The 18,573-nt window shown below is 37.4% G+C and overlaps 1 protein-coding gene across 1 annotated transcript; it reads right to left on the bottom strand.

Moving 5' to 3' along the window:
- Positions 1-5: 5 nt before the first annotated feature.
- LOC137405353 (cryptochrome-1-like) lies at positions 6-18,317 on the bottom strand. Its single transcript, XM_068091585.1, has 12 exons — positions 18,104-18,317; positions 15,508-15,647; positions 10,070-10,212; positions 9,376-9,548; positions 9,040-9,146; positions 6,416-6,556; positions 6,017-6,193; positions 5,058-5,198; positions 4,787-4,944; positions 4,629-4,698; positions 4,366-4,489; positions 6-426 (listed from the first exon to the last, which is right to left on the bottom strand). Exons 1-12 carry the CDS (start codon positions 18,264-18,266, stop codon positions 302-304), a joined length of 1,662 nt encoding a protein of 553 aa, XP_067947686.1. The 5' UTR covers positions 18,267-18,317; the 3' UTR covers positions 6-301.
- Between the last annotated feature and the right edge of the window lie 256 nt (positions 18,318-18,573).

The following is an 18,573-nucleotide window of genomic DNA, read 5'->3' as shown; positions in this document are numbered from 1 at the left end:
TAATACCCAGTCACTGTTGTATTTACATACAATGCCTTTTACAAGCATAATAGATATATCTGTACAATATAGTAAGTTCAAATATAGATCATGACTAAAAATATATCATGCGTTACTTTTTTGGAGCACCAAACGCCTCCAGAAGGAATGAAAACCATATAAAAATGTTTATAAACTTCAAAAGACAACATCAATGCTGTTACAATCTCATCATTACAAAGATAACAAAACAGTGACAAGGGAAGTATGACTCGATAAATAGACCTCAAGTTTTTACTACAGACGCTATCAGCGGTGTCAACTAGAGTCCAGCAATACCATCACAGAGGTCATCACCAGAGCACTTGGTGCCTGACGCCATGTGGTCAGGCAGCCATACAAACTGCCTTGTTTCTTTATCGCTAGAGGGGGCGCAATGTTGCCTTACTAAATAGAACACAACAACAAGCCTAAGTATTATAATTATGAATACCAGAACAGAAGCAAGCTGTCAGGTAATATACACGCGTGACCCTTGACTGATTGTAGCTTTCCCATCTTACTGTCTATATACAATTTTTTTTATATATAACAAAGTAAATATATATATATATACTGTCTATATACAACTCTACCCGTAGATTTTTACATAGTTTATTGTTTCACTGCTACGTATAGTTGCTTGAAATATTTGTCAAGGTTATTGGGCTTTGGAACAAATTAAAGCCCCACAAAATGTACCTAATGAGAATATCTGCTCTAACATACAGCGGCGTGACATATGAAGCAAATACCAAAATAAACTAACATATGTCAACATTTACACAAAACAAAAGAATGCAAAAAAGTAGAAAAAGATTGTTCATTATTTTCATGGTATTTTTTGGATAAATCAATTATCTTATGTGCAGGTCAAATAAATTAAAGATGTCATTGCGTCAAAAAGGCCGATTTGATGAAATTAAGACCAATAAAAAGCTAAAACATCAGCTACAATTTGATGTCATTTTTGGCTTTATAGACTAACCCTGTCCAGAGACATGAGCGTTTCAATGAGGTCATCTTTTAAAAAGCTCAGATTCGAGTAGGTGCTTCATTCGTGACATAACGAGTGATACAAGTGAAAAGAGTCCACGAGTGATAAATATAAGATCTTTTCATTAGCCAATCACCAGCACAAAATTTTAATATAGGTCATAATAAATGTTACCGCTCATAAAACGGATTTTCTGTGAGTTCGAAGATTCTCGTTGTTAGGGATTTTACTCAATTACTAGTTAGTTACACACATCAACTAGTAGTAAATTCTAGTATCTACGTGCATCGACATCGATATTTAATTGACATTGTTGATTTACTGAATTACTGCACCGACACGTTTTATTGACGAACAACCGAATTGTAACAATGCTCAGTTCAGGTGAATCAAAGTTTTCTGAGCATCAGGTGATTAAAGATTTGGGCAGACAGGTTATGGTTAGAACTGACAGGCTTCAACAGCGTTATGCTGCAGAGGAAGATAAGGAGAATGGAGATAAATTTATCTTTAACTTTGAGTATCTTTTACATATATTTTAAACTAACGGTAATAATTTTAGTAAATTCATCTAGTGCTGGGCACAAGTATTTCTTGGCCCACGGGTTTAAACTCGCCCCTTTCTGTTCGGGTTTTTCGAGTATCGGGTAGCGAGTAGTGCTAGGCTCGGTTATTTCTTTGCCTACGGGTTTTTCAGGTATTGGGTTTGTTGATATGGATTTTATGTTTAAATTTTCTAAACAGACATCTTCAAATTTACAAAGCAATTATATTTCTTATCAATTTATTTATCATTTTTCAGTTTTTATCGACTGACATTCGTACTCGCAGGGTTAACAGGCGAATTGTTAAACAGTCAAGATAGTCTGGGGCCACAGGGCATTTTCGTGTCAACAGGTGGAAGAAGATAGGGCGTATAGTAGCTTAATACTTAAGCATGTTCTATGGACCTCTCAGACTTTTTGTAGATGGTGCTCCAAATCTCATAAAAAACTTTACATTATGGGCTTTTTCCGTTAGTGAGGCTTGTTGGCTTAGTAAAAACTCGGTTATAATGAATTATGTAGTCCATAATAGCTAGCTGAGGTAATCAATTTAAACAGAGTTATTAAATTTTCACTGCTACTACCAACGCTGATGGCAGTTTCTAACAAGGCGATAGCGGAAACAGACTATGGTGTGTTACCGGTAAGACCTATGTGTTATCGGTGAAAGTGAACAAGCGCCGTATTAAAAAAGGCATAGATTTGTTTACGAAGCCGATTTGGCTAATTGCGCAAATAAAATTTGATTTATCTATTTCTACTCACCTTTTAATGACAAGTAATCACTGCTTGACTACAATATCTCCGGTAGGCATTGGTAATTAAGGTATGAGATGCTTTATTCTATCTATTAAATTAAAGACTTGTTATACCTCATTATTGTGCCTCCTTAGCAAAAATGACACAGAAATGCCCTGTGGCTCCCAGACTAAGAGCGCAGGGCGCAATAGACCGAGTTTTTGTTCACAGTGCCCGACGGATCCGTGTCTCAAAACCCGAACTCGAAAGTCAAAACCCGAAAGACCGAAATCTCTATTACCCGATACTAGAGAGAAGATAAACCCGCGAGTTCAACGGGTATTACTACCCGTATTACTACCCGTGCCCAGCACTATCATGAATACATCTACTAATAAGTAAAATTATAACGTTTTGCTATTACGAATTATTGTTTCACAACTTTTTATCGTTGCACCTAGCTATGACACTTGCTTAAAGCTTTCTTTGGAATTTTTAGCTAGTAAATTAGATTTATGATTAGAATTTATGTTAATTTCTCACTTGTAAAAAGTGAGGAACATCGATTGATCAATGATCATCCGGAACTTTCAGAAACAAAGCTTCGAACTGTTGGCTGTGCGTATTTATGCTTTTGTTAAACATTCATTGATTTTGAAAATTACACTCACAATCTAACTAACTCTCAAATTGAAAGCTTTCAGTAGATACGCGTTAGAACGACACATATATGAACGACGTTCATTACATTTGTTTTATTGTTACAAGATTTTCGTGTGGTTCACTAGGGGAGCCGTCGTGTCGGTCTGGAAACTGCCATAAATGGGAGAGACACGCGAATGTGTGCTGCACAAATCATAATATGTTTTGTTTGAGTTTGCTGCAATAGATTAGTTTGCCCTATTATATGAGCTGAAACTATGTGAATGGCCACGACTTGGATGGATGGTGTTAACAAATACTTTATGCTGTCGTGAAAATTTTTTGGCTTGTAAAAATTATGTAATAAAATAATACTGTTGAAGACAATGCAAAACATAATTTGCAGAACATATTGAATATAAAATACATCATAGCTCTGTTGCCATCTGTGCTGAAATCTTATCTGATAGATTTATGAAATGTAATCAGAACTGTATTGGCAGGTACTTCTGCATAGCTCGACTCAATTCCAAACGGACCCAATATTAAGTTCAAAAAATGTTATGCTCCACCCTACTAAGTGAAAATAGGTGAGTCTACAAACTGCCAACCAGGTGCTAGAATGGCTTTAGTAATCCTTAGCCTGAATCGGTGGGTTAATTGATTTCAACAAAATTGACTTTGTTTTGCATTCCCTATTTAGGTGAACTCATAAAACTATTTTTTTTGTACTTGAATTAACTAATCGAATGTGATGAGTAAATTTTTTCTACAAATTGATACCGACTCGATAACGTAGACTATGCATGACTTTTTGGGATGCACTTGGTTTCACCATATATTCGAACATGGTTTTTTCAAAGATGGCGGAGTGCTTATTTTGTTTAGTAGCTAGTTTACGGTGTCGGTAGTAACTGAAAACTTAGCTGATACAAAGGCCCCGATTAAATAAGTCAACTCGACGACCTAATTACCGTAGACCGGCAGAACCGTAGTCAGTACTCAAATGTTTACACAACATTTAGAAGCTAAAATGACAAGTTTTCAATTTCCCTTATTTGTGGCATTCATAATAATGTATCTGTAGCAGGATTTAAATTTTTATTTTAGCCAACACGAGCAAATACAAAATAAAATATATGCCAATAGAGCCGCGAAGGACTAGACTTTTATCGCAATAGCCGATGTGAATACGAGAGATTGAGCCAGGTTGTATCACGCGTTACATCATTTTGGGCAAGCCTGGGCATGTTTTCTGACTTGAGCGTTTTTACTGCAACCAATTTTTTTGATTTTAATCTTCAAATATCTTGACAATGAGATCACCTAACACAATAAACAACATATTAACTGATAGACAAAAAATGCTTGACACAATCACATTTTTAACCTTGCAATTAATTAGACCATATGACATCCACTTACACTGGTCAACCATAGACTTTCGAATCTGGTCCATATGGGAGTTGCACTCTCTTGCGCTTACCTTATGGTCATTCATTCTCGCCGGATAATCTTTACCCACAATACATCCTGCATCCTGCTGAACCTGTAACATTGTTATATTGAAATGCAGGGGGACATTACTTCTTATTTTTAAACAGGTTTGATCTGCTGATCAAATTTTTAACAAGAGACAGGTGTGTGCAGCCAGGGGTGTAGCAAGGGGTGTAGAGAGAGTACTCTACCTTGGCAGGAGCTAACCAGGGCTGAAAGAGATATTTCAGAGGGTACTTCTTCAATGCAGGAACATACCTCCTACAACAAAGAAGCAGATTGACAGGCAGATTGTAGGCGTAAGAAAAGATAAGTCTTGTAAGCTGACAGCAATGGTAACACAACTGACCTCACATAGTCTCCATTTGGGTCCATCCTCTGTCCATATTTGACAGGGTCAAAACACTTGGGACAGTCTAGTGCCTTCTCAAAAGCGGATGAAGAAACCCACATCCAGTTTCCCGCACATATTGACCAATCATAATCGAGCAGGTATTTCTCAAATATCTGTAAGAATGATCAATAAAGTCAACCATCTTTATTTAACTCGCAGAGTTACACTCAAAATGTCGGAAAGGCACACACATGATAGAACCTTATGCAAGTCCTATCATCCCTACCTTAACGCCGACCTCCCAACTCAGCCAGAGATCCCCACGAGTTAGGTACGAGGCGACCATATGACGCCCGACATGGTGAATCCAACCTTCGAGTCTGAGCTGGTTCATAATTGCATCAACAAATGGGTAGCCAGTCCGCCCCTACAGGCACACAATAAACCCCTCACTGTAACCACTAGTAATTAGTAACTAGTAACTTCCACCTGTCTACCACCCTTCCCTGATAGCACTAATCAGATATGCTAAGAGGTGGTAGATTATGGCACTCTACGGCACCTGCCATAGAGTGTCCGGGTGCTAAGATGAACTTCAAGAGTGAGTCTCATACAAAGCACTCTTTTATCCCACCAACAACTCTGGCTTCAGAAGGATGGACACGGCTCATAATATAGTAATGAATGTCATTAGACCAACTAACAATTTACGAATGGAACTCATTTCTAAAAATCACAACTCTTTCCTCAAAACTCATTCAGTATGAACAGGAAGTACGAGTAATCCTTCCTGGTTCCTGGATATGCACATCCGCAAAATATTTACTATAATAAGAGCTGTGTTTAGTTGTCTGAAGCCACGATTGAGGAGTGGAAAAAAGATTGCATCAGACACGATTTGAACCCGCAACATTCTTCTTTGTCACGAGTCGAGCTATCAACTGTTCACCCTCAACAGTTGTAGAATAATTGCGCCGATAACTATTCTCTGTGATTTATTGATACAACTGATGATCTCTCCCGACACATTAAATTGGCAGGGTACAGTCATGATTTCCACAACGTAATAACAATAAATTTTCCCAAAATTTAATCACTTTCAGAGATAATATGTGAACAAAAAACCATTGTTCCCCCAGTAAGAATGACATGAGTAACTTGGTACGAGTGTTTGTTTTCAAGGCCAATCATAGACTTAGGACTGTAGTCAATAAATGATCAATCCGCCAGTCACGAGAGACTCACCATCTCAACCCGCTCTTCAAACTCAGCGTTGGTGTACCAGGGGATGGGCAGACAGATGCGATTGCCTTCTATCTGCCCATATTTGAGGTTCTGTGCAGACATAGTATAAAAAAATTCCCTCCATATGAGTTGTGCCACAACCCCGAGCTCTACACCATTGCTCTCTCGACCAACAACCTACGGTAATAGAATCTCTAAGAGAAAGATCACGAGATACAGGAGAAATTTGCACCACGATGGCAGTTCATGGTGATTAGAAAATGACTGTCATAAAGATGAAATCATACAACAGGTGATTGGAAACAGGTAGCTAATGATTAGCATTTCTCTCAACATTATCGCAAATCTATGAGGAAGATGTGCCTCATATCAGAGATGTGCATATAATAGCTAACAAACCTTGACATAGGCCTGTTGTATTTCCCAGTAAAACCTTTTCACAGAAAGACAGCCAAACTTGAGGTGGGCACTGAGGCTACGAGGAGGAGCGCACAACTCCGGTAGATATTGATTAGGCAAAATATAACCGGATGAAAATGCCTACAAAAGTGACAAGTTAGAACAGGTGAATGAATTATGTTGAGAACAAATGCTGGAGAGAAATCGTCAGGATATTCGTAGGATGAATGATCAACGATTTGTCATAGCTCTAGTGTTTGTCTAGCTACAGGTGCTGCTATAGTTTGCTAAAAGCGTTTAAGCACATCAAATACATAATTCTTTCATCATATATTTCAATACATCAGAGTCTTGGCCTTCAAATGAGCCATTGTTTGACATGGTGAAGTGGACGTTGGTTGGTGTTTATAGGATTTTCTCAGAGCTTTACCGCAGAAATGTTCAATGGTATAGACTCGAAAATTGTGAGGTCACAATTTTTATATGCAGTGTTGTGTGCTCTTACCGCTTATTTTATTGCTTAACGCTTATATTTATTAACTACAATAATGACGATAGTGTCAGGCAAAGGTAGGGCAACTCCAGAGAACCAATGAAGATGACAAAGGAATCAGTGTCATTAGTTCTCCATGCACAGATTATTTCTATGATAAATAACTCAGATTCCAAGCACCATATTATGTTTTCCTGATGATATTATGCACTAGCCCAGCCATTTTATTGTGATGTTGAGGGTCGTGACTGAGACTAATTAATTTCAAGCATTGCGTGATCTCTCGAAAGTGCGATTGACATGTAGTCCTAGGGCCATGGAACCGCAGGTCACAATTTAATCGATGTGATTTCATTACCTTTATCAACGACAGTATATTTATTGAAGCATAATTAATTAACCCAGAACATGTGTTTGTATTGGACGGGCGTTAGCACGATCGTGGGCATTGTTGATTATCTAGAATCCTAGTTTATTATTGGCACTTTCTGGGTTTAACAGCACCGATTGTCACAGAAAAGCGCAGCCTCAATGGCAGCGAAAGGGATCGACTACCCAAGGCTAAATAATTATTGTGACATCACATTGTGGGAACCGCAACCAAGTTTTTTTTATTGCAAGACATACTTTTGACACCCTATTTATCATAGTTCTATTATTCGTTGTGTATTGAATATAGGCTCATTCGAAAGCTAAGACTCTGATGTATTGAACTACATAATAAAAAAATTATGTAATTTATGTGCTTTAACAATAAAAACAACTTCAGATTTATGACATGAATTAATTACCGTACTTTTCGGACTATAAACCGCACCCCTATATAAGCCGCATCTGCTTTATTCTCCAATAAACGATAATAAAACAATACATAGGCCGCAACTTTGTATAGGCCGCAGGACTCAATACGGTGCTGCTTTTGAGCGCGGTAGTAATTTTGCTGTTTAATACGAAATGTTTCGTATTAACAGACGCTTTTTAACCCAGTGCCTAACAAACAGTACAGTTAGGCATTGTTTCATTTTCTCTTTCACTGCTAAAGGTGCACTAACCGGAGATTCTGGTTAATGCCCCTTAGCAGTGCAAGAAAAAGCCAAAGGTTAGTCGCACCCTTATATAAGCCGCATGGCTCAAATCATTAGAAAAAAGTAGCGGCTAATAGGCCGAAAAGTACGGTATAGAAAAAATTATTTTCCACTTACCGAAAATAACTTACATGAAATATTTTATGAGCAGTTTCAATTTATACTAGTAGCTTTTTAGTAGCTTTAATATATTTGTCCACATATGAAGAGCTGATTGGGTGAAGCCAATCTTGAATGCAGCATGCATTGGAATCTAGATCGTTATATTCAACTACATGTATTTCCCAGATGTGTCGACTTGATCTCTACTGATACAGACCAACATGTTCATTTTAAAATGATGCATCGACGATTAGGCTAAAGGTGAGCTCTGCAAATCGAAATCTGCATGATTACATATTTGACATCAAACTACGCAGACCACCCATCATTAGGTGAGTTTTCTGCCCACCATTTTGTGTTTCGACCAATCAACGGTGCTGTGCATTATAATGGCTCAGAAAAATTTTCAGCACATTTTTGACGACGAATAAGAACAAACTTGATTGTGCGTCAGAAAAAGCGGTGACCCAGTCGTTATTTTGATGTGTCAAGGTCACAATAACTGAATGCTTGTTTTATAACAAACGAATTCGGAGTTTGAATGGAGCCATTCACAGGTCATAGAGAGAGAGTAATTACCGTTACAGCCACAATATGCTGACAGCGTCAAGGAAAAGATAACTCCAAATTAATAGATATACCTCGGAGTAAACAAACGTTTATCATACCCCGTTCTACAAAGGATTTTTTCTTTCACCATTTTTTCACATCGGCAAGAGTAAGATGCAAAAGCACAATGAGCCCAACTTTCCAAATTTATCAGCCATTCCAGACTGACAAAATCTGCCCGATTACGGGTACTAGTGTACTGGTAGATTTAAAACGAAAAGGCATTTTACTTAAAACAATAGTTAAAAATAGACAAAGCAACCGAAACTACTTTAGCATAAAGCTTATAATCCAACCCGATGATAGAGAAGTATGGAGCAGGATAAGCATCTTACCACTTCTTCAACTTTTAGCCTCAAGTGCATTAGTTTGAGAGCTTCATCCTCCCCTCCCTTCCACTTATTGAATCTGTTATCAGGTGCCTTAGCCTCTTCTCTAAACCCTTCCAGAGAACAGAACCAAACAATGACTTACTTGTATGGAAAATCCTTAAAGGACAGGGTGAGATGATTCATAAGAGAGTTCAAATTCTGTTAACAACTAACAGATTTCAAAACTACAAACTCCAATCCCTACTGCGTGAACTTGGCATAAAAACAGAGAATATTCAGAGATCTACAATCTCCAAGATCAGATATTGTTAAGCGTGTATGTATGTGAAAAGGCGTTACCCAGTGAGCCATACTCTGGCAGTTTGAATTTGCTCTCAAAATCCTGGGCAACGACCAGCCGATTTGTGAAGTCTGGTATTTCCAGAGGTTTGTTTGGCAGCCCCATCAACTTGGTAACGTGGGTGAATATATCATAGGTGAGAGGGGGTGTTCCACCATTACACTCTATTATGCTAGGGAAAAACAGTCACTCATTACAGCTATTAGTATACCACCAAAGAATTTACCTCATTCATAGATATTACACCCTTTCATAGAGTAACAGTAAGCATAGCGGTTACAAGCATTCATAGAGGTTACATATATCAAGAAAGAAAAGAAACCCACAGGGTTTAGATATCTACATATAAACCCTGATACATAATCCACAACTGACAAAAACACGCTTAGGAATATCTTGGAGAACATGAAACAAAGTATTAAATGCATGGTCAGGTCTCCATCTCGGTGAACACGTAGAACAAATGCATGCTCTTAGGTTGGTATAGGATTCGAGGTTTCCTAAAGGTGAGTCTTATGTGCTGCCGTGGTGTAGATAGATTTGTTGAAGTAGATGTGAAGGTGAGAGAAAGAGACTTACTCCTTGGTGTAGATAAATTTGTTGAAGTAGATGTGAAGGTGAGAGTAAGAGACTTACTTCTTGGTGTAGATAAATTTGTTGAAGTAGATGTGAAGAAGAGAGTAAGAGACTTACTCGTGAGGGTTCCACAGAGTATGCCCTGTTTTAGCTATTCTCTCTACGCCGAGCTTCTCACACAAGTGTTTCACATTGTCATCTCTTTCCTTCCAAATAGCTTCAGGTTCCTCCTGGTAAGTAAGTCTTGTGACCCCCCATTCCTACAGACCAGAGACACAGGCTACTGACAGTCTACGATACAGAAGGATATGTGACCCCCATTCCTACAGACCAAACACACAGGCTACTAACAGTCTAGGATATGGAAGGATATGTGACCCCCATTTCTACAGAACAGACACACAGGCTACTGACAGTCTATGATATGGAAGGATATGTGACCCCCCATTCCTACAGACCAGAGACACAGGCTACTGACAGTCTACGATACAGAAGGATACGCGACCCCCATTCCTACAGAACAGACACACAGGCTACTGATAGTCTATATGATATGGAAGGATATATGACCCTTAAGTGATATGTTACACATGAACTGTGTTAGTCAAGCAATAACTACACACACATGCACACACACAGAGTAATATTAGAGTTTGTATACATGTCTATTACTACATACAGTACATACATGTACATACAGTTTAGGCACTTGCTTTCCGCCTAAACTAGCCTAAATTCACTCAAGGTGGTTGGGGGTACGATGTTAATATTAGCAGGAACCATACTTGTCTAGACTAGACTCCCACGATATTTCTTTTTAAATGACTTTTTATAGAATTCTTATCTAGAAGTCTAGAGTTTGTGAGCTCTGAAATGCTGCTAGACAATGTACGTCTTCTGACATCAGGGCTAGGGTTTGTCTCCCATGCCACTCTATACTTCCCCGGGGAGGCCTAAAAAGGATGAAACAGTGAGGTGCCGAGGTCAAATCTAATGAAAAGCGCATTTTCTGTAGCTAAAACTTTATCGCTGTAACTGGGCACGAGACAGACAGACAGACCAACAGACGAATGACGAACATTGAGATATATAAGATATATACAGTCAAACATGGATAACTCGTCCACGGATAGCTCGAACACATGGTTAATTCGAACAGTTCCTTTGGTCCGCTCCCACGTAATGATAAATTGCTATAGATAACTCGAACTCAACACTGTTAATTCGAACTGTTTTTTTGCCCAACGGCTACCGAAACGGTTGTTATCGCTTTAGAAAATCACTTTATTCAAAGCCATAGAGGTAAACTTCATCTTTTCGTAATTCATAAGCGTCGTTATTACCACCATCGGCAAAATATTTTTGTCAACGACTTTTCTAAAGGTTTGGTGAAATTTGATTTATACTGCTATACGATGAATAGCACGGGCTAGCCGGGTCACGCGCGCAAGGATTTTCGCCACGCACATACAAAACAAAAATCGCATGTTGTTTTTGTTTTGTATGTGCGTGGCGAAAGTCCTTGAGTACGTGACCCGGCTAGCCCGTGATGAATAGTTTTCCAACGTTGATTCCGTGTTGAATCAACGTCGGAATGTTGAATGTTTAAAACGTCTTAAAAATTGTTGTAATTAAACTTTAACGTTGTCTGAGCTACAAAAAACTATTCATCGTTTGACCTAAACACAGAATATGTGTGTACATTCAATAAGTATCTATTAAAAAAACGTGAGTGATATAGAATGTACGTAAAACCTCGTAAAACTTCTAATTGAACTGCCTCGGAGTGTTGCTCTTAACGAATCCCAGGTAAAGTAAGATAATCTTTGCATAAACTTCAAGAAAAAACGGCAAAATTGATCGTGGGTAAAACCCCGAAAGAAAAAAATGTCTTTTCTTTTGAGCATTTCAACAACGATCAAGTTTTGCCAATGTCAATCTGAAAAACGTCCTGGCAATAACATCACCTCAAACAACAAACCAATCTCAAGTGATAGAAAAATCTCTATACTTTTTCATAAAAACGTTTTAAACTTTACATTAGAAGCATTTAATTTGAAACAAGCCATTTGTGCTTTTGATTTATATTATAGTTTGTATATGTACATGTATCTACTAATAAATAAGTAAATATATGAACTTGTGACAGTGCTCTGATAACTTGAACGCTCTGATAATTCGAACACTTTTGCTTGGTCCCTTGAAGTTCGAGTTATCTATGTTTGACTGTATATATCTTATATAGATATAAACGAGATATATATATATAATTGTGTGTATATATACACAATTAAATATATATATATAATTTTGTATATATAATAATATATACAAATAATATATATATAATATATATATAATAATATATAATCATATATAATATTTGTGCAAAGCTCATCACTTTTGTGATTTGAGCACTCTGGTGCCAGCACATTGACTTTCTAAAAGTCTGTGAGGCAACCTAGTTGTTTCATGGCAGGAAGTCAACTCTCATTGGTAATGGGATTCGTGTCCCTTGCCAAAGCTCTGAGCTGCACTGATGAGGCTTCAATAGCCGAAACAGTACTGTCTGTAGCATGAGTATATATATATATATATATATATATATATATATATATATATATATATATATATATATATATATTAACTAAAAGCAAGTGCAAAAGCATATAAAAAGAGAACTCTACACTAAAAACCTATAAGATTATTAGTGGAGTATGAAATATTTGAAAAATTATTGCGAAAAAAGTAAACTTTTAGTATTTGCGTTACAAATTTGTTTCGTGCGAAGCACTCCTCAGACGCAATTGTACTAAAAATCTCAGACGCAATTGTACTAAAAGATTTTTAGTACAATTGCGCCTGAGGAGTGCTTCGCACGAAACAAATTTGTAACGCAAATACTAAAAGTTTACTTTTTTCGCAATAATTTTTCAAATATATATATATATATGTATATATATGTATACATGTTAACTTTAGAAGTACAGAATAGAATAACTCTATGAAGAGACTGCGTCCAAAAGTTGCCCATCATAGATACAATATCTCTATAACAAATATACATAACATAACCAACATTCTGACTAATAACATAGATAAGATGTTAAGTTCATTGAAGTATTATACTGATGGCTGTGAATAGGTCAAAGGACATAGCCGGCCAGCAAACTAGGTCACAGAACATAGCCAAACTTCAAACTAGGTAATTTGGTACAGCTGACCATTAAACAAGGTCACCTGACATAGCCAACCATTAAACTAGGTCACCTAACATACGCAAGTAAAAAACTAGGTCACTCTATACAGTCAGAACCTCGACATACGAGTGTAACATATAAGCAATTAGAGATATGAGCGAAATTCCGAGGAAGTTTCTGCCATGAGATATGAGACAACTCCTAATACTGGGCACCCTCCGGGTATGACTTTAATCTATTTCAGAGTTGGCATCGTATGGTGAAAAAATCATATGGAAGGATATAGAAACCGTAGTAATTATATAATGCAAACATCCCCTGGTAAAAATCAACAAAATTTCACACAAGTACTGTACATATTAAAAATTAGTAACAAAATAGTATGTCAACCTTAGTAACTATAGTTACCAAAATGTAACTTTACAATATGCAGTACATATCGTAGAGAGTTCTTACCTTCAAGAAAGACGTACGTATAACATAAACTTTGAATTCACCTTAAATAACACATACTTAAAGCTACTTTTTAGAATGTATTTCTAACTATTTTACCGAATTTCAACTTTTTATCACTAAAATTTTATCACCTATCTGTTTCAGACTTTGTTTTCACTAAAATTTTAGCCGACCTCATTAAAATCTTTTTAAAACTAATTAAGCAAAGTCCGAACGCTGTTTTCTAATGATGGGTTTTTGTTAGTAGATTAAGATATGTTGTCTGACCTTTGACCCACTGTTCAACGGGATTGCAACTCCAACTTTGTAAATAGTTTTGAAGGAAAATATTACATGTCACTTTTCATGCAAGACACGCCAAACTGAAAGAAATTGGTCATCATTTCCCTTTCAGGGATTTTGAGAAAGTTTTTGACAAACAAAATACCCTAGGACACTTATGTATTCGCCTCATCTAACTTTCGCGTTTTCGCGGAGTCATCCTCTCGCAAAAATTTCATGAGCGAAACTAAACTGTCATAACGAACGAGCGAAAACGCGGAATTAAATTGCTTCGTTTATTGATAGTCCAAGAAACAAATGGCAGCAAGTGACCAAATTGTGTTGTCGATCTCGGCTACACAATTCTACCTGCGGTTCACAATTACAAACTAGTCGCAAATTTAAATTTTTTATCGGTGAACTTAACCTGAGGAATCTAATTATGTTTGTTCCACTGCATTTATTTTCACATCACTATATTTTCGCACTCATCAGAGCTGCGAAACTAAGTTGCAGCGGAATTTAACTCTGTATGCTACTCACGAAACTAAATACTAGCGAAATATAATAGGTGTCCTATGGTAACATCTTTGTTACTTGGGACCTTAAATAATCCATTCCCAGAACGTTTGCGTTGTAGGGATTGTACGTTATACGATCAGTAAAATACATGTAAATTGCCTGATCCGTTGCAAGACTTTTCCAAACTCACCTCTTTAGCCATACAAAAAAAACTAGACTTAATTTGTTGGCTGTATCGTAACTGTGATAATATTAGTTTGCATAAACAGCTTGTCTCCTTTTTCTGAACAATATCACTGGTTTTATAAACTATGATTGCGATAAATTTACAACAAGTTGATCAGGAACGCACATATTCAACGTCCATGTACACTGACTGACGTTGTAAATCTGCACCAATTGATCGCCTCTAAGTATTTATTAACAATTGGGCAGCTACCTATTCTCTGTTTTGCCGACACATCTGACGATCTATCACAGCGAACTAAAACGTCATAAAAGTTGTATATACAATAGATATAACACAACTATATGTGCATCATCTTTTTTCTCACAAGTGCAGCGAGATATGTTACTATTCAGATCAAATATGAGAAGTTGCCTCTACTTGACACTTGACAGTCTCTCTCTCTCACACAACCCTTAGCCTTGCTGTCAAGTCTCTCTTACACCACCCTTAACCTTGCTGTCAAGTCTCTCTTACACCACCCTTAGCCTTGCTGTCAAGTCTCTCTTACACCACCCTTAACCTTGCTGTCAAGTCTCTCTCACACCACCCTTAACCTTGCTGTCAAGTCTCTCTTACACCACCCTTAACCTTGCTGTCAAGTCTCTCTCACACCACCCTTAACCTTGCTGTCAAGTCTCTCTTACACAACCCTTAGCCTTGCTGTCAAGTCTCTCTTACACCACCCTTAACCTTGCTGTCAAGTCTCTCTCACATCACCCTTAACCGCTGTATGGGAATGGATTAATTTTTATTTAGTTATTTTATATAGGAAATATTGCTTCAAGATGAGAGAAGAGATAGAGAGTTCAGTGCCAGAATGCATTAGGCTAGGTACGTCGAGGTATGACTGGACTACGATACAGTTGAATAGATAAAACTGCAAATACCTCGCATATGTTTTCCAGAGTACGAGTTGTGCCTCCCTGAAAAGTGTATAGCCGCCCTCCAAAACTCTGGAATTGAGCATCGAGACACTCCAGGCTTTCATGGAGGAACCTCATCCTATGAAACTTGGAATTCTCTGAGCCTGTAGCAGTCGAAGAGCAATGAAGGATGAAATAACAGAAAGCAGCAATAAATAGAACATTTGACAAAAGCGATTATGGTACTAGTTGATGAGACCAGATTGGAGACCTGACAAGTATAAGTGTATAACGTACACGTAAACTTAGTGACATACAAACTTAGTATACACTTCAGCTGTGTATAGCCTATTGAAATGGCCTTATCAACCAATGGCATTGCCCTTTCATGTGCACATGGGTCTTCGGGCAACTGACGTTGCACAACCGTCTCTCTACTATAGCACCCTATGGAAACATGATCTGTGTAGCGCTTCCGCACTCATAGAGTGTCGCTGCACTCTATGGAAACTTAGTAATAAAGTAGAAACAAACGATTTCAACATGTCTCAAGAAATAGCGTTAAACCTCTATTTGGTGCTGTATTTGTCAACCCTTTCGTTATAGTGGCGCTTTATTGAAGGTAACGTTCAAATAGAGGGTAGCGCTTTATTTTCCAACCAGCTGGTCGGAATTTTGGCAAAATAAATTTAACTCTTTTATGGGTGAAGCGATGCTAATGTTGCCAATATTTAGTGCACTCTTTCGGGCGGAGTGACATTAATGCTGTTGGCCTCAAGTGTTTTTGCTAAACAGTTGTTCATATACGCTCCTGTATAAGACCAAGTTAAACAAGGAACCAATGTGAGTAGAACATTTTAGACGAATATAGTTATTACTTATTACGATAGTGTTGCTTTCAAAGTTTTATGGAAAAAAATTGGAGTAATAAAACGAACTTGGATACGCTGTAACAATGGCTGTCGTATACCGATTTCTGAAGAGTATTCTATCATTCATCAAAACATTTTAGAATCTACTTATCACGCTGTAAACCAACTTATGGGTAAATCTGAAGCCATTGGATTGGACTTAGACGTTAGTGACTTCAAATCAGAATGCATAGTTCTGATGATTGTGACAATCGGTCTTCTCAGGTAGCCTACGCCGTCACGAACACCATGGCAGCTACTACAGCAGCAGTAACAAAAATTAATTGTTATTGCTGTAACTGAGTCATTATTAGTACAATTTTATGAACAATTCTCTACTGATCACTTTTTATTATGGGTTCGTAAAGATCACAGAATGTCAAAGTGGCGGCACTCAAATAAAGGTTTTACAGTAACAGCAACATCGCATCTGGAGTGCCTGGTAGCACATTTAGAGCACCCAGCAGCACATCTAGAGCACCCGGCAGCACATGTGCCGTGCCTGGCAGCAGTAAACAGAGGATGAGAAAGCATCTGCTAGGCTAACCGAGTTTCGAGGAAATGTACAATCATAATGCCTGTGACTCCCCTGGAGGGTTGAGCAAATGTCATCACTGGTCAGATAGAAAACTAAAATTGATTCAAAAAGTTGCTTTGATTTAGCAAAAAAAGGTAGCCTGTGCACCCAGTGCCTGCGCTAGTAGCAATCGGGTGTGATATTATGGTGTGGAGATTTGAAGAGTTTATTGCTAGACTAAGGCAAGCTGTAGAGTTTTATTTGAAGGGATGACATGGGAATTCAAATCCCCTCAAGGACGACTTTTAATGCTGCCAAGTCTAAAAAGAGATCAATCCAAAGAAATAATCATGAATATTCGAGACGCTACGCTGATTGCCTATCTTGCAATATTTCATTGGTATAATTGTAACAAAACATACAAATATAAAAAGATAATTACATTTGGGTCTACTTGAAGGAAAAATTCTTTCGATAGTCTTTTAACATATTTTATAGCTTTAGTATGTGGATACACTTTTCTAGTATAATCTATATACATGTATATATTACTCAAAGTTTCATCTGTTTTCTGTCATCTGCCCTTCGGTATGTCCAGCTATAGCTAATAAGATCTTAGAACTAAAATTTCGCGCCCTGATGAATTTGAATGATGGATAGCTTCTGGTGGAACAGTAACCTTTTTTATACACACACACTTCTATGCACCATTTGTTATTATTAATTCAACATACCGGTATTCAGGATTTTTATTTTTTTTTCTCAGTTTGTATTAATTGTATTATTACCAAATCATCTTTTATTGCAATCATAGCAAAACAGACTTAATTTAGCTATCACTTGCTAATTTTTTTACATTTACATTTAAACCCTTTTATAGTTGTTTTATTTTTTTAAAATTTATTTGACTTTCACAAAACATTTGCCTCATGATATGATGTTTGAAAGTTACAATTGTTTGAAAAAATTTGAAAACTTTTACAGTTGTTTTTATTTTCTCTCTTTATTTATTTTAATTACACAAAACACTTTTCTCTTCATGATATGTAGTTTGCAAGTTAGAATGACAAATGTTGTTATATGTTAAATACTAATAAATTTTTCGTCCAAATACTTTTTTATTACCCTACAGCAGCACAGCTAGTTTTCTACAAAAAGAAAGACAAGAAATTATAATAGGTTGACTACTTACTAGCCACTTTTCCATCAAAGATAAAGACGGGGTAGAACTGGTCAGCCCCATCCAGAGCAGCACAAAGTGCCGGATTATCATGCAACCGCAGGTCCTGTCTGAACCAGTGGACTGCAACCACCTTGTCCGACTTCGCCATTATCTCACTGCCTGCCGGAGCCATGTTTGTGGTAGATACACAACGCGCCACATCTGCGACTCATGAGGACACGTCCTGCGTATAAATACACTCTGTCTACGCACGCATCTATTTATAAATCAATAGTTGTCACGCTATTATAACCATGGATTCAATATAAATATCTAAAGGTGTTCAGAGGGCATTGGTTCATCGATGCAAACGGCTCGTACAGAAATGTGTGAAAAACCATGTGATTGCAACCTGACAAGAGATAATGACAAAGAAGAGTGCATGGAAATGGAAATGACTACAGCTACTAGCTGCGACTGTGCCGGCTAATTACAAGCTG

This window comes from Watersipora subatra, chromosome 9, assembly GCF_963576615.1.
Source record: "Watersipora subatra chromosome 9, tzWatSuba1.1, whole genome shotgun sequence".
Lineage (NCBI taxonomy): Eukaryota > Metazoa > Bryozoa > Gymnolaemata > Cheilostomatida > Watersiporidae > Watersipora > Watersipora subatra.
The sequence above is the reverse complement of the archived record's forward strand: the minus strand, read 5'-3'. Positions and strand labels throughout refer to the sequence as shown.